Here is a 22,114-nt window from a genome sequence, read left to right as displayed (position 1 = left end):
CAATGTTCACTCACCAAACACCATTTTTGGGTGGTTGTTAATGTTATACCCTGTGTGAACAAAGTCAATAAGGTTAGTGAAGGTTTAACATGAAGGTTAAACATTTAAATAAAGATAAAATACCATTTACTTCCACAATAACACAGTATTGCAAATCTGAATAAAATTATTTCCAAGATACAACGTGTGCATGTATCTAAAATGCATATTATCCCTTCATAAAAATTCACAAGAAGAATTCCACCTGGTCTTTGTCTTATGGCACAGTAATCTGACAAATCAGCTTATTTCCACTTAAACTTGCCTTAAAAGAGAGTAAATTCTTATTAACAACTGTGCAATTTATATAATGAAATGACTCATAGAAATTACTAAATGAATAGTCATACCATTTGTATAATATTATCATTATTGTCTATTTTTCATGGAATTCAAACAGCCTTGTAATACTTTGATGTGTTTGCTTACCAATTTCAAGAATACAAATATTTCAGTATTTATATAATAATTTGACGTTTGATTTGTGAAAAAATAAAAAAATGTAGACAGTGAAATAAAGTATCACTATATATATATATATATATATAGAATAACAAATAAAGAATAACAATTGCAGAAAATTCTGTCTACTGTAGCTGCTGGTGTAAATTGCCATGTGCATATAGAAAAAGTAAGATTAAATGTTGCTATGTAAATGAATAGATAGTAAGATTCCTCTCATCGCTTTACATTTTCTGTTTATTATAAAGTATGTAATATAGTGTAACTATCTGAAAATACCGTTTACTTTATTCATTGTTGCTTTAGAAGCTAGCTAGTAACTACAACAAATGTATCCTGAAATAAACAAACCCAAGCAGCAAGCGCAACATGCTGGACCATGCCAATGTGATCTGACTTGACCCTGTGACAGGTGTATTTGTCAAGGACCAGCCTGTCCCTCTCGATTTCATGTCATGTAAATACACAGGAGACATGAGTTTCCATTCACTGGACTTTTGCGTGGCAGGAATCTTTTTTTAAGTCAAACATTTCCAAAGGGAAAAAAAAGTCGTTTACTCTTTGGATGATTAGACAACAATTCGACAGCAAATATCATAGATCATGATTAATAATCCACTGCAGAGGAAACATGAAATGCAGACATCATTAGCACTGACTGTTGCAAATGCTGCAAAACCCATTGTGACACTCTTCTGATTAATGTGAGCTGGCAGACATCAGCGTCAGCTTTAATCTGAAGCCGATGATAGGCTTTGAAATATGGCCAGGATATTGTAAAGTCTTTAAAACTGTGAATGCCTCATCCAGACAGATTTAATAGAACCTTCCTCCCCTGCACTGACCCAATCATGGGATTTCAAATGTGATATATAACAAAACGCAAGACAGTCATTAAATGGCATACTGTATGTCCATTTTGGGAGCATATACTTTAATAGGCTATTTGATTTAATCCTCATGTTCTGTTGAGATTAACTTCACTGTTGTCATGTTTGGAGTATAAGTGTAAGAACAATAAAAGCTAATTTAAATGAATGTAATTTTGTCTAGTCAAGTTCCTCAGAAAACCGTAAATGCAATGTTATTGAAGCTTTACGTCTCTTTTTAAAAAAACAGACGTGCAATTTTTTTTTTTTTATGTGATTGGTATCCATTAAATTAACATTGTTTCTGTTTGGGGTAAATTTAACTGGGAGCATAATCACTCTTAAGAAGAAGAAAAAAATTGAATCTCAAAAGCCAGTCAAGCAGCAGTTCTCATCCAAGGGGCCAGGGCCTGTTAGGGGGGCTCAAGATGACTTAAAATGATTAAAAATAATACAAATCAAGCATTAAAATAAGTTACAACTAACATTTATTGTTCATTGTTTATTTTAATTACTTATTTATTTTCAAACTTCTCCTTAACAATTGTTTTTTTTCTTCGATGAAACAGATGCTATTGTCTTGAAAAAAAAAAAGGATACAGTGGGGAAAATATTTACTGGATCCCCAGCTAATTTTCTAAGTTTGCCCACTTACATAGAAATGAAGGGTCTGTGATTTGTATAGTAGTTTTATTTTAATGGATAGAGATAGAATATGAACCGAAAAAAAATATAGAAAAAAACCCCATATGTTATAAATCGATTTGCATTTAAGTGAGTGAAATAAGTATTTGATCCCCTACCAACCAGCAAGAATTCTTGCTCCCACAGATTGGTTATGTGGAAAACAGATTAGTCCTGCCACTTACTCCTAATGTCAGCTCATAAGATGTATGAGACACCTGCCCACACAATCTGTATCTTCCATTCCAAGCTCTCCCACCACCATGGGCAAGACCTGAGAGCTGTCAAAGGACGTCAGAGACAAGACTGTAGATCTGCTCAAGGTTTGAATGGGCCACAAGACCATCAGCAAGAAACTTGGTGAGAGGGAGACAACTGTTGGTGCGATTATTTGGAAATAGAAGAATTACAAAACAACCATCACTCAGACTTGGTCCAGACCTCAATCCAATAGTAAATCTGTGGAGGGAGCTGAAACTTGTAACTTTCAAGATCAGCAGGAGATCAAATAAATATTTCCCCCATTGTATATGAGGAAGTCTCATTTTAAAAGTGTAATTTCCAGACCTGGAAAAGTCATGTAAATTGATAAAATCTCAAAGGGAATTTCTATAACGAATACACTTTTTCTAATTATACCAAGCTGTAAGTATTTCATTAGTTTTAGCTGTGAGTAAAATATCTATGTTTTTAAAAAGGCCCTGACTATATTAGGCTCCACACCAACGCACAATAACATTCTGTTTATTATAAGCATTTGTTGCAGGTTTGTCATTCGCCGCTTTGAATGCTCAAGCTCTTCAAAGTAGGATCATTATTGTTGGCTGTCATTGTTTTTATAGTTCATCAGCTGCAAAAAAAGAAAAGAAAAAGAAAAACCATAATTACAACAATATTGTATTATATATTTTTTATATTTGATTAAATATTGCATATTTTTGAGCTATTAAAAACCCCTAACAAAACATGAGGGTTAAGTAGTATGCTGTACGGATACATATCACCACCTAAAGTTGAAGGTGGAAGTGAATTACAAGAATAACTTTACTATCCTCTGCATTATCGGAAAACACAATTACTGTTGAATGCACATTTCCCTAGATAACTCTAAATGAAGAAAAGTCCTATAAAAAGTGCATTGTTAACAGAGAGATCTGAAGTTATGAAACCTGGAGAACATACACCTCGTTTCATCTGGAGGACTGTTAATGTAAAGCTAGACCCCAACCCACCAACACTACCCTCTCTCACATCATCATTCACAAGAAGTGTTGCTATGACAATAAGATATTGACAGGTATGACAGAACTTTGATTGCAGTGTCAGCCTCCGAGCTGAGGCTCGTCATCTGTCAGGTGTGAGCAAGGCTCTGCTTACCAACATGGACGGAAGAAAGAAGGAATGTTTTAAAACACACAGATAATGCCTTAACTGTTAGTCCTGTATGGACATCATGACATCAAAATAAGCATTCAAACAACACTGACAAGGAAATACAGGTAGCAATAACACACAATGGAGTCTTATGTTCACCATTCTCACTTTGCTAACAAAAACCTGTGTGCCAGGCATATAAATGTGAATGCAAATGTAAACCTAAGAGGATATGGCTTTGACCAAATTTGACTTTTAAGAAAACTGCAAGAGAAGACAATGTGAATGGAGGAAAAAGATGTCTCCCTGCCAGCACAAGAGTTGAAAGCTTTGACGGGCACGTTTCATACAGGCTGACAGCTCTGTCAATAGCCCCAGGATGGCAGGTCTGATTGACAGCTAGCAGGTGGTGGCTGAATGGAGTTGTCAGGGCAACTGTCAATCAGCAGCATCGCCATGGAAACAAGGGAGGTAACACAGCTGCCCCTGGTGATCTATTGTTTTACCAGTCAAACACATGCCTCGTGGAACACTGTCTTTGCAAATCTCCAGAGTGAATGTAATTGCTTAACAATTTTATTGAGAATTGGAGTAGGCTATATATTTAGACCCAGATGCAAAACATGCACAGTAATGTAAGGAACAAGGATCCATCGCAAACATGAAAAAAAAGAAAGAAAAGAAAAGCTCTTTCTTTTCAGCTTCTTTCATACTACTAATCGCAGCCGAGCAAAATCCAGGGCAGGTTTGTCATTCGAGCTTGAGCATCTGGCTCCATTAGATGTGTTAACTACACAACTAATTGGTGTGTAATTGCCTTTAATAACGTTGCTTTGAGATGAGTAACAGATGTTTTAATTATGGGGTGAAATGGCCACTCTGAGGCACTGGTTTGGAATAGTTGGAATATAATGACACATCCAGACTGAACTCAGCCACTTCGGAGAGACTCTGACCCCTAAAACGATGGATCAGCATGAGAGACCAGTAGGACATTATACAGCTCATGGGCCCAGAAGCCATTATTAGTGCGATCCTTATCAGTGACAGTTTCAGTAACACAGATGCCCAAAGCTGTTGAGACAGTGGAATAAAATAGAAGGCACCACAGTGCCTCTAGATTTATTATTTACTGACACAGAAAATAATCTGAAAGCACTGACTCACGAGTGAGAATTAAAGTGACAGTTCTTTCAAAAATGAACATTTTGTCATCATTTACTCACTTGTTTTACTGTATTTCTTCACAAAATGAGAGACATTTAGTTGAAAGTTCATGTTTGTCTTTTCAGTAAAATGGATGTGAACAACCGTGAACAGAGGTTGTTAAAAATTACCAATGACAAGCAATATACCAATGACTTCTATTTTTTCACAATAAACCTGCTAAATGATATAAAAAAATCAACTCTAAGTCATTTTAACCACGAAGTGCTTGAATAAAAATTGATTCTAGTTGATCATTCAGTCTTTTTAGACAGAAATGAACTGTTGTGTTCAGCCCAGCTGCTGACTCAGGACCTGTCCACATCCAAATGTCAATGTGCTGATGGATAAGTCTGCAGTCAAAAAGTGACTGATACCGGTGCAAACAAAGGCACTGATGGAAAAAAGTATGAAAATGTCCTCCTCCGAAATACTCCATCCTTGCCGTTAAATGCCATAAGTAATAATGGAGCACTCTTGGGTCATCTTGTTTTTGGATTATTCGGACACATTTGTTTTCAAGAGGGCTGAACTACTTTTGTTGAATTCAAATGTAGAAATTACCTTCGATTAAGTTAGTAACTTGAAGTCACACTGCCATATATATGTTGGCCCAAAGCTTATTCATAATAATTTATTGAATTATTTAATTCTAAATATTTTAAAACTCTATTTTATTAAGTTTCATAACATTTAAAAAGAATGCTTATGTAAAAACACCTAATCTGACAAGCATTAAAAAAAAATTGATGGTAACATTTACTTCATGTTTGGAGGGCTAGATTCAGCTGCTAAAATTCTATAGTTTTTTCCCCTTTCCATAGGCAGCAGCTTGTTTTGGCTTTGAGTTGTAAAGATAATAAAGTAAAAGGCTTTATCGCCCTCTAATGGTTCTGACTGAACAACACCACAATGACAAACGAGTTGCGTCATCAACAGAACCGCGACTCGTTTCATGAACAGAAGTTAAAGCACAAATTAACATCCTGTGTAGAACCGACACCAAACAAACCATGTCCTACTGAACAGTTAAAACACCAGTACAGTCAAAATCATTTTATTTTTTTCCTTTTCAGTTCAACATTTCAGCATTTTTCCAGCAGTCACAAGAAAGCTGATGTACAAAGCCAAAACTCTGTAAACAAGATACAAAACGAGATGAGAGAAATTTTTTTTTAATGGTGACAGAAACTGGCAGCTATTCCATGGCCAACATATGTCAAAGTTGCACATAAATGTCACGAATTAACAAAATGAGAATTAACTTTGATAAAAGCATTTTCCAAAAACATCCAGATCATAGACCACATCACAACAATGACAATGATGTCATCAGTCATGATGTCACTAAAACTACTATTTTGTTTGTCTTGAAAACATTTTAGCATTTTTTTTTCATTTTATTTTTAATAATTATTAATTGAAACAAATACACACAAAAGATACCTAAATGTGCAGCTTCTTCATAATGTAAAGAGATTGTTCACAAAAAAAAAAAAAAAAAAAAAATTCTGTCCTCACTTAATCTCATGAAGATCGATTCTTCTGTGAAACAACGATTTCCAACTTCCTTCAAAATAACTTCCTTTGTGTTCCACAGAAGAAAAACAGGAAAGAAAAAAGGTGAGTAAATGAGGACAGTTTTGATTTTCTGGTGAACTATTCTTTTAAATAAACCATCTGGCATTTAAAAAAGCAAACTGCAGGGAAATAATTTGTAATCTCTTTTAATTACTCTTATAGAGCAAATAAAATGTCCAGGGTGCATGCAACCAAAAAAAGATAAAAATAATTGATGACAGTATACGAGTAGTGTGGAGGACAGAAAAAGAGGGCAGATAGTGGGAAAGTATGACTATGAGAGTTTAGTTTGTACAAAACCGAATTTAAAAGTTGTGTGTTGATGAGATGAACTCATGTCTGATGCAACCGTGTAGCTTTAAACTTGGACATCCTCTTGGGTGGCTCCTGAGGAGCTTCGGGGCCCACCTCCTCCAGCTTTCTCTCGGGGATTGTGGGTAAGGCAGGAGGGACGATGGTCAGGTGTGGGATGGAGCAAGGCAGGGGATCCTTTTCAATCACTGTGCCTGTAAAAGCCTAAAACACAAGAAGAAATTTAAACATTTAGTGAGAGTATTGTTTCTGAGCAAGACAAATAAAAATAACAATGCATTTAATATCAATTCTGGACTGGTAAGGAAATAAAAATATTTTGTCAAGATTTTATGAAGGAAATTTGACTGCTGCTTTTCCATGTGAAACCTGCTGAGGCTTCCAGTCTATTCTGTGTAGTTTCTAGGGCATTTCTATGGTGTTGCTACAGTATTTTGGGTGGGTTTTAAAACCACATTCCACTACAGTTAATAAATAAATGACCATAAGATCAATAACATCCAATTAGAATTAAGATTGGGTGAATTTCTATTTCATGCAGAAATAAGTCTTCTGTACCTCAAAGCGTCCGTTAGTGCGGGGGCTCGTTCCGGTGGGGCTTTCCTCCTCTGTAATGCCATCGCTGGTATCACTGTGTGTGGCGTCATCATGGCTCCACGAGCGTCCAAAAGCAGCACGGCGCTCTTCGAAGTCAGCTGTGCTGCTCTCGCTGGTGTCACTACACACACTGTTCTCACGGCTGCGGGACTTCAAAATGGACTTGCGTGGTACCGGCTCTCCATTCACCAAATCAACAAACACCCTACAAACAAAAACTTGTGTTGAAACTGGAGCGCTAAAAAAAAAAAAAACCCAACAAGCAGTGTAATACATCAAGAAATATAGACGAATGATGTTTCCCATTAGGCTGTTACCTATAAATGTCTGTTGGGCTTGTGATCTTGTAACCTTCATGAGGAGAATGGCCGTTACTTTTGCCACTTTTCTTTTTTCGCTTGGCTTGTGCCTTTTGTTCATTTCTTTCGCTGAATTTCAGAGTGGTGTTCTTTCCTGTATTAATCCTGACCTTCACAGGGAAAAGAGAAAATGGAAAGAAAGAATTATGCCAAACTTTTTCTTTTTAACACACACAGAAGAAAATAATTCAATGCAAAAAAAAAAAAAAAAGTTGATATACACTACTGTTCAAAAGTTTGGGTTGGTAAGATTTTATTTTCACTGTGTGTTTCCACAAAAAAAGAAAAAAAAAAGTGTGTATTATATATATATATATATATATATATATATATATATATATATATATACTTTTTTTATTCTTTTTTTTTTTAATATGTTTTTGAAAGAAGCTTCTAAGATGTACCAAGACCAACAATACCATAAAAAACAGTAAAATGTGAAATATCATTACAATTTTAAATAATTCTGTTCTGTTTTTATATATTTTAAAATGTAATTTATTCCTGTAATAACAAGACTGAATTTTCAGAATCATTACTCCAGTCTTCATATGGTTCTTCAGATGCTGCTCAAGAAGCATGTCTTATTATTTCAGAAGAGCAGCATTTATCTTATGTAGGACTATCTAAAAGGGGTTTATGTAGTGCTGTACTAACCTTTTTGAATTCCGCAGTATGAGAAAAATAGATAGTTGGAAGACCACTGCCTGCTTCCTCATCAAAATCTTCCTCCTCCTCATCCTCAGGGTGTGAGCCATTAGTGCCGTTCATCTGACTTGTGATAGATGACGGTACCCAGCCATTTTCCTTCTGATGGCCATTAACCTGGACACCGCTGCCACCTTCTGCTTCCTTCTCTTCCTCTGAGGAGGAAGTGGTGTCTTCTCCATTAGTGTCTGTGCTGTCCAATCTAGTATAACAGGAGGAAAAAATAGAACAAATCTATAAGCACACTATTAAAAAGTTTGTGCAACAGCTACTTTTTCCGTGTATTGCACTTTCAGTTTACCTAGAGATGTATTCATATGTGGTATGATAAACAGGGTTTCTACACTTTTAGATCAATACATTTCCCATGACTTTTCCGTAAAGTTTGTGATTACCAGATAAGACGACTGGGATTTTTCTTTTAAAAATTTCATTGGGATATCTGGGGTTGATTTGCATTTTAATGCTATGCACCGATACTTTACACTGGAGAAACACCACCTTGTGTCCCATAGGAAACAATTATTAGCTAGTATCATTTGCTCACTTATACACTGCTGTTCAAAAGTTTGGGGTTGATACAACTTTTTGTTGTTTGTGCTTTATAAGAACTAATAAACAGCCAATATGTTAATAACAAGCATGTTAATAATCAACTAGTTAATAGCAGTTAACGGGTCCCTTTACTAAATTGTTACCATTTTAAAATGTAATTTATTCCTGTGATGTAAAGTTGAATTTTTAGCAACCATTACTCCAGTCTTCAGTGTCACATTGTCCTTTAGAAATCACTAATATGTTGTATTGGTGCTCAAGGTACATTTCTTATGTTGAAAACAGTTGTGCTGCTTGATATTTTTAGTGGAAATTCAATATTTTACCGGTATCTCTCATCTTGAAGTTCCTCCTCACGTTCTAGTTCATCAAGTCGGGCCCACAGCTCCTCTTCTGACAGCAGCCCTGTCGTTCTCTCCTCATCGCCTTCTTTCTTCTCCTTGTCCTCTTCCAGCTCCAATAAATACTCCTGCTTAGGTTTAGAATTGGGTTTGTGAGCCAGACGATGTTTTCCTGTGGAAGCAGATAGTGAGTAAATGATCAACAGAAGATAAAACAACCTGATAACGCAAAAGCTAACCTGAAAAACTAGAATTACCTTTGGTAAATTCCTCCTCATTTATTACCTCCTCTCTAATGTCTAGAAAATCTTCAGTATCCTGTTTAAATAAAAATAAAAAATAGAGCAGACATGATTGTTTCTTCCAGGGAAGAAAACATCAGTATTAGGTTTCCATGTAATGAGGTCATGCTAAGGACACTTACACCAGTCAATTTTTTAAGATCGTCTGTAAAGTCGGCCCTTTTCTGAAAGTTCTTCACCACTTTCTGCAAGTCATCAAGCGCATTCTTGACATCTGGAAAAATAACACATATCAGGTCAAGCTGTATGGATTTTTCCAAACTGGTCAATGGAAAATATGAATGGAATAGAAACAAACTCACGTTTCTTTCTGTGTTCCACAAGAGTGTCGGCTTGTTTGGCAGAACACTTTGCAAACCAGTTATCCCCAAGGAGCACCGTTAACTCATTAGTGTGAACTAGCTTTCCAGGCATGAAAGCCAAGGGACCAAATGGTACCTATCAAGTTGAAAAAACATCCATTAATGAGCAAAACCAGGCCTTAAAGAAATAGAGACAGACCTGTTCACTTCAAGAATGATAACTATCATGATAACTACACATCTACCACAGCAACACACATAAGTTTCTGCGATTATAAACATGCACTGAAATTAAGTTGCCTGTCACTTTAAATGGTCGAGCTCTAATTGACTGTTAATGTTTTTATCATTCATCATCTAGAAACAAACTGTGATTCCAACGATATTGTTATTCTATGCCACTATTGTTATAGTTAGGGTGTGAACTGTGAACTTTACTATTCTCATAGAATAAAAAATTATTAAAACTTTATGGTTATAGTTATCATACTTCGTGTAAACAGGTCTTAAAACAGGCTAAACCTGCGTGAATAATACTCTGATGATAACTTAATATTTTGTTTGCTCAGGCAAAGAAAAATGTTTGTGTATCTACGTGTGAAGATTAATTTGGGTGCGTCAGTAATTGAAAAGTGACACCATACCATAATATCATAAGACAACTTGTCAGGCAAAGTCCTGAGGCGGTCTTGAAGAGATTCATAGTCTTTTTCAACTTTACTCCTGTCAGTCAAAGACAAAAATGAATCTTCTAAAAGGAAATTGTTAGTTTGTTGACACACAAGCTCTATTTTCGTCCTACCTACTGAAAGTCTTTTTAAAATAATTAAAAGGAATAGATCAAAAGCCTGTCAAATCTTGTCATAACCATCTACATCTTTATAGTGAGTCATAGTATAAATAGCATTTTCATTCCAAATTTAAACATTCAACAACCAATGACAAGCTATCATGCAACAATGAACGATAATAATGTTATGCATGTCAGAGAGCTGTTAAATTGCAGGAGGACACTCACCAGTGCTCAATTTGACTTGTGCAATCTTTCACCACCTGTTGTGGAAACAGAGACAATTTGTCGTTTCATTATCGCTGAGATTCCTAAAATGCCACAGACAACCAGTGACAAATCACTGCTAAAGGACTGTATTATTCTGGTAATGTGAATTGGTCATATATATATATATATATATATATATATATATATATATAGATAGAGAGAGAGAGAGACAGAATGACAGTCCTGTAAATTTCTAATAAGATGTAGAGAGAAGGTATCCTGTAACGCATGTTTATGGAGAGAGAGCAAGCGCAAACCTGTGTATTTATGGCAATGTAAAAAAAATAAATCTGTAGACTCATACATAAACATGTTTTTATGTATATTAGAGTAATAATAATAATGAGACTCTTTTAGCATTAGGACAATTAACATTTCAAGGTTAATGTGGTTGAATGTCATGAAAATAAAGTAATACTAAATATCATTTAAAAGTTAGATTGTTTTCTACTTTTCAATTGTTGTCTTTCATATTGGTGTTCAACATGACGGAGGTTTGTCTTTAAAGAGATTCGCCCACCAATAAAATAATATAAAGCATGTCTAACAGCATGCATTATGTGTTTTGTTTTTCTTATTTTCTCTTTTAAAAAGACATGTCACTTAGTGTAGTCCAACACAGAAGTTTCCAGATCTTCTAAAGGAAAATTCACCAGATTTGCTGACTGTAAAGGAAGCACTAGTAGCTTTCATATCAGGCCAGCTAAGGTTTATCCTCCAATGTCAATACATAGGTAAACAAACCGTTTCTTTGCCTTCCAACTAATCACGTCACTAAAAATACCATTCAAATATAAATAGGTCAGTTAACCCTTACCTTCACACAGAGTCATTTCACAGCATGTATTCTTCCTACTGTAACAGTACAGTAAGCGCTTTGGCAACGTGGACCACATGTGTTAGAATAAAGATTGTTTGCTAACTACTATACACAAATAATTAAATGTTGACAATGCTGAGATACATTGCATATGAATATGCACATGCTTTTTATTGCAAAGTATCAGAAACACACATGCACCGAAGCAAAATATCTATTTGCAATTAGCTAACGTTAGCCAAAGGCAACACGTGATACACAAAGAACTTTCCAGAGAACGAAACGCGTAATACCGCAAACAACATAAAATATATGACAAATGAATCGATGCTGCTAATAAATCACGTGCATGGACATCAACATTTAATATCTGCAGGAATGCATTGGAGGTTTTTGAAGGAAACATTAACGTTACTCCTGACCTTTCTGTGCTCCTCTTTCAACCTCTCGACGCCTTGAGGAAGATCTTTACTCCGTTTGACTTTTCCAATTGCAGCCATTTGGTCATGCAAGTATGCCATCCACAATAAAACAAGGATTTGTTGTTTAAATATCCAAAACACTGGATGCTCAGGGGTTTGAAGTCCTATAGAAATGTTTATGAATGCAATTGGATGTGTTGCACTCAATCTGTCGCCTCGTAATCATCAATGAAGCAGAACAAGTGGTCCAGTATATCGACTTTGAGACCATTTCACACGTGCATGGTACGATGCCAGCCTTATCCCAAAATTTCCTCTTGTTTACAGTCCACCGACGGCCTGTTTCCCCTGCGCCATGTTCATCTGTTCACGGATGTAGCACGTACTCTGGAAATACAACGACGCAAACACGTGACCACTTACTTCTCTGATTTAATTTCACTTTCATTACTGATCAACAATTACAGATGTTAAGATAATATACATTTCTTAAACTAAAACGTTACATAGACTAAAAACAATTATAAGCATTAAATTGCATATATACGATAAACGTCTACTTTATACTACTCACTATAAAATGGCCATAATGCAGCATAAGTAATTAATTAGAATACATCTATTTTTTTCATAAATTATTCATAAAAGGTTGAGTAAATGGCAAGATATGTTTGATCGAAAATGTGAATCGTTGAGGAGCGTCCTTTTAACGTACCTGTAAACAATCCCCACGCTGACTATGTCACGTGACCTTTTGAATCAGGACGAAACAGGAAGTTGAAAACGTTGTAACTAAAATAAAAGACTTAAATTCAAATTTCTTGCCAGTGTTGTTATTCTATATATTAACAACATATTATATATATATTATGTTATTATATATGTATTATATTAAATATTATTATATAATACATATTACATTATAATTCCATAAATCCACAATTTTATTTTCACACAGAAACTTGTATTTTGAAGAGAAGACAAATTGTCGTCGGTATCAGTAACGTTTTCCGGAATTGTCTCTCCTGTCTATGCTCAGTCTTCACATTTAAATGTTTCTAATTGCTTAAAGAAATTTGCGCCTGAAATTCTAATTATTTATTACCATAAGGAATTATTAGAGTGCTGGTGATTGCTGACACTTGCTCATAAAAGTGACTGAATCCTTTGCTTGTTAAAAATCATTGTTTTGTCATATCATTACAAAATTGTTCATATTAAATAAATATATAGATCTCACATGTATTTCACTCATTCAGCTTAATACAGCTACTTTTTAATTTATCCGTGGTTATGTAAATTTAAATGTGCATTCAGCTTAATAAGCTTAATAATAGGCTTAATAAGCTTGATTTATTCACTAGTTGGTATGCACGTTTATTGCATTAATAATTATTTTGTATTTGTTGACATAAAGATTTATTTCTTTTGTGTGTGTGTGTGTGTGTGTGTGTCCAGGTAACAAGAGAGAAGGTTTTCAGTCAGTCATGTTCAGACACTGCAGGGCATTTTCACATTGTGTCTTAAAAAGTCAGACAAATATACTTTCAAAACCAGTTAGGATTCTTTTGCCCTGGTCTCCATTCACTTGTACCACATCCCCCCATACTCATTCTACCAATATCAAGATGCACTTGGTTTACCATCTCCTCCATACAATCATGTGTGTCAGGTTGGAGATCCTGTGTTACATTAACATGCTGCGGCTGTGGAACCCGGAGCCATTCAGGGGCCAGAAGTCCAGAAAGTCATAAAGACCCTGGTCAAGGTCATGAGTGCACCCCAGATTTGTGTTCCTCTACAAATATTAGCAGCCCTTGGACTATCCAAAGCAAATGCTGGAGGACAATTCAATTGCTTGCAAGCTCAATTTGATCACATTTCAAACCCAGAAATATTTGTTCACATTGAACATTTACAATCAAGCTAGTTTCCACTTTGGCTATACAGATGGTATACAACTAAATGGAGATTACAACACCTTTATCTCCAAGAGTAAGACCTTTTTTTATCTTTTAAAGGGGGGGGGGGGGGGGTGAAATAATCGTTTTCACTCATTATCCTGTTAATCTTGAGTAACTATAGAGTAGTACTGCATCCTTCATAACTCCAAAAAATCTTTATTTTTATTATATTTATAAGAGAAAGATAGTCTGTACCGATTTTTCCCGGAAAAACACGACCGGCTGGAGGCGTGACGTGTGGGCGGAGCTAAAGAATCACGAGCGCCAGTAAGCTTTTGCGTTGAGAGCGTTTGGAAGCTGTGACACAGATCCAGAGGCTGAAATTTAACAAGAGCAGCATCAGCAAAGGCGTCTCTATGTGGTATGTACTGAAACTCTATATATTTGCTTAGCGGTTTTGGAAAATGACTAAGTTCCACTTTATGTCGTCTTTTTTTTCTTTTTTTTTTTAAGGTGTACATGTGGAAAGTGCAGTTTGATGACAACATCGCATGTTGTTTACTTGATGTGCTTACGCGCTGACAGCTGAGTTAACAACACAGAGATATTTGAAGCAGTTTTACTCACCGCATGCGGTTCCAACACACGATCGTGACTCTTTTTCATTGGTACTGCATTATCCTTAAGAAATAAACGATATGCAAATCCTGCGTCAAACTGGACCTTGTTGTAAAACAAGCATCTTCGAAATGCAGGGAACAAACACAAACACTTGCACAACTCCGTTGATGCTCTGTAAAAATAAACTCCATCCACTGGTCCCTTAATGCTGTTTCTCTTTTGGTAATCTGTGCAGGGTTGTCTTGCCCTGGCAACCAAAAACACACTTCTTTTGTGATTTTCGCGACGCTCTCACTCTGATCAGTGAATGTCTGTTGTGCTCTCAGTGCGCTGCTATACGGGAGCGCGCGCTCTTCCGGCAGAAGTCCCTTAGGACCCATATAAGGAAATTCCGCTCCATTTAACTTCACACAGACCCATACTCGAAAAAAACTTTCAGAAACTTGTGACAAACCGGAAGAGGTTCTTTGGAACAAAAATACTCCTTCAAACGTAGAACTTAATTTTTGAAACTTTGTCCATGTTTAGCATGGGAATCCAACTCTTTAACAGTGTAAAAAACTCAGTATGCATGAAATAGCATTTCACCCCCCCTTTAAATAAAAGCAAAAGCAGAATTCTCTCAGTCCCTTTATTTTTATATTAATTCCAATAAACCATCACATCTCATCACATGTGTGTTACATTTAATAATTATATGGCAGTATATCTCTCTAAGCATCGTAGTGATTGGTTAGATCACTAGCTAAGACCCCAAACCATCATTTTCAACCATCAAATTGTGTTGAACCAGTTACTGAATACATTACAATGATCAAATATTGGCCTGGCCATCACACAATCTCACCAATAGACAGTTACAAGCCATGTTACTGTGTGACATTAGTAAGAGATAGGTAACTCTAAAGTGAACTTATTAACTTTCCTTCAATATATGGCTCTTATCATCACATAAAGACACCACTGATATCAAAAATCAAAAGCCTAACAGATTGCATGTTTCCATCTCCCAGAATTTCAGATTCATTGTGGAATGAACAGATTAAAAACAGTGTATTCGACCAGACATGGTCAACACTGACACAGTTCTCTCTTCAAATAGAGGAAGAGCTAAAAGGCTTTCCACACTTGCATAAGAAGGTATTTTTATAGCAACATGGACGGCAATACACAGCCCCACAGTACCTGCATAAGGTGCTAAGTTCAGAACTGAGGCATTTGATGCAATGTGTTCTGACATGATGTATTTTGTGTTTTTGAGAGCAATGTGGTAGATCAGGACACCCAATGAAATGAAAGACTTCACAAGTGAAGCATACAATGTCAGGAAATGTTTGGTTAGCTTTCAAAGCAATCACGGTGATATGGTATTGGTGCATTAGGTGTTTCTGAATCCCCCGTTTCCTGGGGGTACTGCATATTATGTGCAGAAGAAAGACATTTGTTTCTCTTTCGAACACTCACTCTTTCTCCTCGAGGGGGCTGCACTGTCCCCGTAGACTGCATATAGTGATTACATCTGCGTTCTTTACAGTTGTGTTCATGGATCAACTGACAGTCATTGCACGCCACAAATGATTCAGAAGAAGAATTCATCATACAAAAATGTGTCTTGAGTGAATCTTTCGATCTTTCCTTGGTCATTATGAGCTGGTTTTGTGCGGAATAAAGGTCTTCAGTATTAAATTGGCACAGAGCTAAATTATGCCCTTTTTTTCCGCACTCCTTATAATAGTCACAAACTGAACTGTGCACGCCTTTGCATGTCTCACATTGGTATATATATAAAAAGCCTTGCTTTGTACAGCTGCATATCACTTTTGCTGCTGCTTGTCTCTGGGCATCACCTTCAGCAAAGCTTTCCATCAGACCTGGACTTTTGAGCGGTCCTTCCTGCCTTGCATCCTCATTATTCCCACTGTTTGACTGTGAGACCTCTTTGTGTAAAAGCTCTTTGGGTTGCATATAAGAAGAGTAAGGTGGTGAACAAGATGCAGATGTCACTTGAGAAGCATCTGTCTGCTCTGTGTACAGATCCAGCTCAGTGTCAATGCCAGCTGTCAGGATGGCATCTAAAACATTAGCAGCATCTCTCTTTTTCTTGGTGTTCTCTAGTGCTACCTGAAGACTGTGGCCCGCTTGCCTCTCTTTAACTAACTGTAGAACCCACTCCACATCTCTGTCCACCGAGTCCAAGGCCGAAAGTAGCAGCTGGCACTCCATCCGGGCAGTGAAGAAGCCACATGCAAAGCCAAGTAAGAAATCAGTAGGAACTAGTTTGGAGTTCAGCGCCAACTCCTCTTCTTCATTGGGACTTGAGGCCTGGTATCCAAGCAAACCAAACAGCTCCTTAGCCTGCTGAAGGGTTAGTGCAGGTTTGATCGAATAAGTAAAGACGCCTGAAAACATCTGGTGAGAAGAAAGAGACTATTTTAAGGTAGTGAAAACAAAGAAAATGTCATTGAGACTGTTAAAAGTCTACCTCTATAGGTGGAGCACCAGTATTTCCACATACCTTCACCAGTCTGTACTCTCTCCTCCAGGGGTAGACGTAGAGGTTCAATGCAGCGAGCTCCAACACTTCAAAGGCATTGGAAAGTTTCTCAAGCCCCATTTGGCCAGTTTTAGAGGGAAATGCATTGAGAGATTTTTCCATCACTGCCAGTGAATCTAATCCATGTAGGTGATGAATCTTCTGGGAATTGCCATTGTGAAGAAGCATCTTGACTTCCTTACAAAGTTGCTCATTCCTGCACACCAAACCTCGATCACCCTTATCAATTTGTCTCTCCAAGTTAGTCCGATACCTATTAATGTGGCCATCTTCTGTCTTTTTATAAGCAGAATTCATCCTAGAAGAAAGAAAATTGTTTATTTAAAAGTTTATTTATTTTTAACAATAATATCATAATTAAACATAATAATCACAACAGATGCACAGAAACAATATAGCAAGTTTCTATTTTGCATGACGTCATCAACACAGTCGGGTGAAGACAACTTAAACTAAAGATAGCATTTCAATTCAGTTCAATTAAATCTGTCAAGTGATTGAATATATGTGGAACCCAAATATTAAAAAACATCTATAATACTACTACGGAAAAACAGACTAAAGTGAAAGTAAAGATCGAAAGCACAGTTCCATCAACCACCGTTTTACACAATTAATTAAATTATGATTTTTAAAAGTATATTTAATGTAAAGCACGTTGTTGAACAATAAATAGCATACACTACGCAAAATGTTTAAAGATTTAGTATCTTGCATTTCCCAACTATAACCACAGCTACTGCTATTTTTAACTGACTCATTAAATTAAAATCAACAAAGCTCTTGACACACGACTAACGGCGTTTACATTAACGAATCGATTAAACTAAATTCATTACCTGATCGACATTCAACATCGAACACAAACGGCTTTGAAGAGCGTCGCTGTTTCCCAGTGGATAAACTTTTTTGACATCACTTCCGTATTGGGCTCGCATGAAGATTTTTAGGGTTGCAGTGACGGCAAACCTTACAAACTAAACAAGTAAATACAATTAAATTAGTAAATATAAGTTTAAAAAAATAAATAGACTAAAAAGTATATACCAAAAACTGTGTAATTTAGCGTTTTAACACATATGATAAGTATTCCATATCAATATTGAGATCCCTGTTCCTTAATTATTCCAAGTTTAAAACATAGCTAAAATAATATATATTTTATTCGCAGTTTATACAACTCTTAATGTGCAACTTGCAATGATTATTCAACTTAGAGTATCTACCAGTGGTAGTTCACAAGAGGGCGCTATAATATATGAAAGAAACTTGGTAATATCAGTCCGTATCAAACTTTATTGTTACAACCATTTCTACTGACATGATGATATTATTGTAATTCACAACATTATAATATGTTATTTTCAGTCGCAACATTAATAATTTTCCTGAAAAAAGTTTATTTGAAACTGTAATTTAATTGTGATAAAGCATAAAAGAATGCATAATTAGATGGGCGTGTCATTCTGAAAGGGGCGTGGTATCTCGCTGCGGTTCGATTTAAAGATCCTGAGCAGCAGGAGAAATGAAACCCATTAAATATCTCGGACGTCTGCACTGCTGCAGCGGTTGTGTGCACGATGTCAAACGGGGACAGGATGGTTTTAGCCCTCGGTGGAGCAGGAACTGTCGGCTCCGGGATAGTGAAAGCTCTCCTGGACAAGGGTAAGAGCATATTAAGCATTTACACTTAATATATAATAGTAAAATATGTAAATATATTAAACATTATATGTAATTATATTTATAGCAGCAGTAACTATTATTAGTATTAGTATTATCAGTACAGTTATGAAGATGTTTTTTAGGTTTAATTCTGATTCCGTAATTTAATTCTAAATTGATTCAACCCTTTCCTTTATTTTACATTAAATGATAAAAAGAAATGTCTTTGCATTAATTAATTATTATTTTTTATGTTTTTTTTTTTTAAAGCATTGTATGTGTAACTATGCAAACACACATTTAGGTTTCAAGGTTGCTGTGATCTCCAGAGACAGCAGCAAGTTGGAGAAACTTAAGGGGTTTGTTTCACCTAGCACAAAAAGTAACCTGACCACTTTAGTGGGGAATGTCGGTAAGTATCTTCTTCTTTTGCAGTTTTTAACATTTTGTGTGTGTGTGTGTGTGTGTGCGTGTGTTATCTTTGCAATTCTAGACATTTTAAGGTCTCATTGATTTCTGATTGTTGGTGACTGTTACTCTCCTTATCTATCAGGCTCAGAAGAAGGAGCGGAGGAGGTCAAACAGGCCTTGCTTAAGTCAGTGGGAAACATCACAGATGTGGTGTCCTCTCTGGGCTTCAGCTGGTGGCAGGGAGGTCCACCACACACTCAAACCCTCAAAGAACTGCACTGGGTAAGAGAGGAACATTTACCCTTGCAGCCCCTCTATATTAAATAAATACTTATTAAACACAATCCTTTCAGTGATTGTTTATATGACAACATTTCACCATCCACGCTTTGCTTTCAAACCAAACTTTTATCCTTAGGTCTGCATCTTCACAATCAATTCACCCCCATTTGATTGCTCAAAACTCTTTCCTCTCTGATCAACAGGTTATTGAGACTCTGCTTTTCAGCACCTTTGTGTCTTGGAAGGCGTTCTTTCCCCTGGTGAGAGATGATGCTAACTCCACCTACACGTTTATCACAGGTACGTCATTATTTGTCCTCCAAAACATATTAAAATAATTGTGAGTTTACTAGTTAATTTTAAAAAGACTGTTCTATATTAAAAGACACACAAATGTATTTTCTTGATGGCAAAAACATTTAATTGAAATATAATTCCATGGCCAGCAAATGTTCTCAATCCACTAACCATTATCAGGCGAATGATGCAACAAAAAGTCAATTATTCCCCCGATTATTCAGATGCATTCTGTGTTATCCAGGAGGTGCTGGAGAGAAAGTGCTCATGCCGGGCACAGGGTTCCTGACTGTAGGGGCAGCCAGTGCCCTGTCGTTCTGTCAGGTCCTGCGTGAAGAGTACCCAGAGGTGCCATGCAAAGTCAACCAGGTGTCTCATCAAACTCTCCTAAGCACAACGACATGGGGATATATTCCGGCCATGACATGTAGACTCGCTGTAGATGTGCTTAATTGAATGTCATGAAAGAATTTCCTCATATTTCTTCATCTATGATGCCTGTCTTAATAATCTTCCAACAGGTGAAAATCAATACAGGTGTGGCGGTTCCAGACCGAATGGCCCCCGGGTACATGAACCACTTGGATTTAGGGGAGGCCGTGGCTACGCTGGTGGAGCGCCGCAACACGTCCCACACCATCTTCCCTGTGAGCTGTCCTGCCGATCTAAAAACTGTGATCTTGGAGGGCAGTCTGTAAGCAAGGCCCATCGGATTTTCCTCTGTATTCACTTTATCCTGTTTGTATGCATGTATTGTATTTAATGTCAACCAAACATTTCTGTACTGTCAAACCCCAGCTTTGTCATAGTGCAATCATAACCATGATATACTCATTGTGCTCAAAACAAATCAATATAATAACCAATGGAATGGTACAGATGCTTTGGAGTGCAGCTGAGTGAAAACGACCTGCCCTCGTTCACTCAATGCTTAACTGGCTGTTATTTCCACGGCTCCAATTATTCCTAGCCAATGTTTCCCATTATTAGTGTGTAGGGGGCAAGGGGTTCAGAAATGGCCGGCCTTCAAACTGGAGGACATTGTTGTCCATGTTTGCTGTAATCATGACATATACATTAACGCTTTGGTGACAGGGATTTAAATTTGCCACTGGATTTAGTAAAGTGTCTAATTAAAGGGGAAAGGATGTGAGAAGGCTTTGTCAGTTTGTCACTGTAGTTTTGCATTGAATCAGTTTTTTGAAGTGATAGTTCACTCAAAACTTACAACTTAAAACTTTCATCCTCATGTCAGTTCCAAACCTGTATGACACACTTTCTTCTGTGGAACAAAAAAGAAAACTTTTTTTTTTTTTTTTTTTTGAAGAAAGAAAACCATATAGGTTTGAAATTAGATACTCTCTCTTTATATCTTAAATACAGACCAAAAAGTGTGCCATTCTGTTTATTCAACCAAAACATAGTTTCTGTTACTCAGTTTAGTATTTGTCTGAGTGAAAACAATTAATGGGGCATTTATATTGTGTGTCTGAGAAAATTTAAATAATAAAAAAAGAGAAAATCTCCCAGACTCCTAATTTCTTTCAAGTAGTAACCAACGTGACATGTGCCTCAAAGCTGAGGGTGCGATATGACTGGAGTTGCCTGGATTTCATTAAAAAACAAGTTCTTATTTCAAAAATAGTTTGGTAATTGAAAACAACGGAAAACAAAGTATCCACTTTGGCAACCAATGAAATCCCTTTTCGTGAGACGGTACACTTCGAATGCCAAAATGACATTGTTTCTCATCAATATTTTCCAACACAAAACTCATACTTGAAGGGATAGCTCACCACAAAATGAAAACATTGTCATTATTTATTCACCCTTATGTTGTTCCAAATGGGTATTTTTTTTTCTTCAAACACAAAAACTGCTATTTTGAAGCACATGAGGTTGTTAAAAATAGGAACCATCAGGGTTGCAAAATCTCAGACCAATACTAGTGCAATCAGAAATTCAAAACGTGAATCTCAGTAAGTTTAATTTATATGTAATCTTACAAACTTGAAACAAATCTCTCGCCATCTTTGGTGAATAACAGGAAGCATCTATCTGGTCTTGTCATATCATCCATTTATATATCTTAAATTAAACACATAAAGATCAGGGTTTGCAAACTTTCCATAACCACTCTTGCTGTGTTTTGGTGTTTAACCCCAAGGCTTGTCACTGGTTATTTTGGGTACCAGCTCTAAAACACAGACAGGAATTGGTTCATTTTGTAGAGGGACAAGACAAGTGGACTGGAAGGGATTTAAATGGCCGCCTATAGACAAAGTCACACAGTGAAGCCATTAGAGTAATCATCTTCCATAGAGGGTATTCTAGGACAGAGGTTAGCCTCCTGATTCAGAGTGGCATGTTTTCTCCTTTGGTCCGGA

At 36.5% G+C, this 22,114-nt stretch overlaps 2 protein-coding genes and 1 pseudogene across 2 annotated transcripts; 1 reads left to right on the top strand and 2 right to left on the bottom strand.

Moving 5' to 3' along the window:
* Positions 1-5,675: 5,675 nt before the first annotated feature.
* LOC127934580 (unconventional prefoldin RPB5 interactor 1-like) lies at positions 5,676-12,757 on the bottom strand. The gene is made up of 12 exons (XM_052532059.1): positions 12,709-12,757; positions 11,994-12,380; positions 10,710-10,744; positions 10,336-10,414; positions 9,692-9,827; positions 9,512-9,603; positions 9,345-9,405; positions 9,073-9,259; positions 8,141-8,393; positions 7,442-7,593; positions 7,086-7,329; positions 5,676-6,731 (listed from the first exon to the last, which is right to left on the bottom strand). Exons 2-12 carry the CDS (start codon positions 12,090-12,092, stop codon positions 6,549-6,551), a joined length of 1,521 nt encoding a protein of 506 aa, XP_052388019.1. The 5' UTR covers positions 12,093-12,380; positions 12,709-12,757; the 3' UTR covers positions 5,676-6,548.
* A 2,393-nt stretch (positions 12,758-15,150) lies between these two features.
* Positions 15,151-18,622, bottom strand: LOC127934364 (spermatogenesis-associated protein 2-like protein; annotated as a pseudogene).
* Positions 18,606-21,251, top strand: LOC127934365 (uncharacterized). Its single transcript, XM_052531699.1, has 6 exons — positions 18,606-18,737; positions 19,042-19,149; positions 19,291-19,430; positions 19,634-19,730; positions 19,972-20,096; positions 20,249-21,251. Exons 1-6 carry the CDS (start codon positions 18,653-18,655, stop codon positions 20,423-20,425), a joined length of 732 nt encoding a protein of 243 aa, XP_052387659.1. The 5' UTR covers positions 18,606-18,652; the 3' UTR covers positions 20,426-21,251.
* The last annotated feature ends 863 nt before the right edge of the window (positions 21,252-22,114 follow it).

The sequence above is a fragment of the Carassius gibelio genome, chromosome A18 (assembly GCF_023724105.1).
Source record: "Carassius gibelio isolate Cgi1373 ecotype wild population from Czech Republic chromosome A18, carGib1.2-hapl.c, whole genome shotgun sequence".
Taxonomy (NCBI): Eukaryota; Metazoa; Chordata; class Actinopteri; order Cypriniformes; family Cyprinidae; genus Carassius; species Carassius gibelio.
The sequence above is the reverse complement of the archived record's forward strand: the minus strand, read 5'-3'. Positions and strand labels throughout refer to the sequence as shown.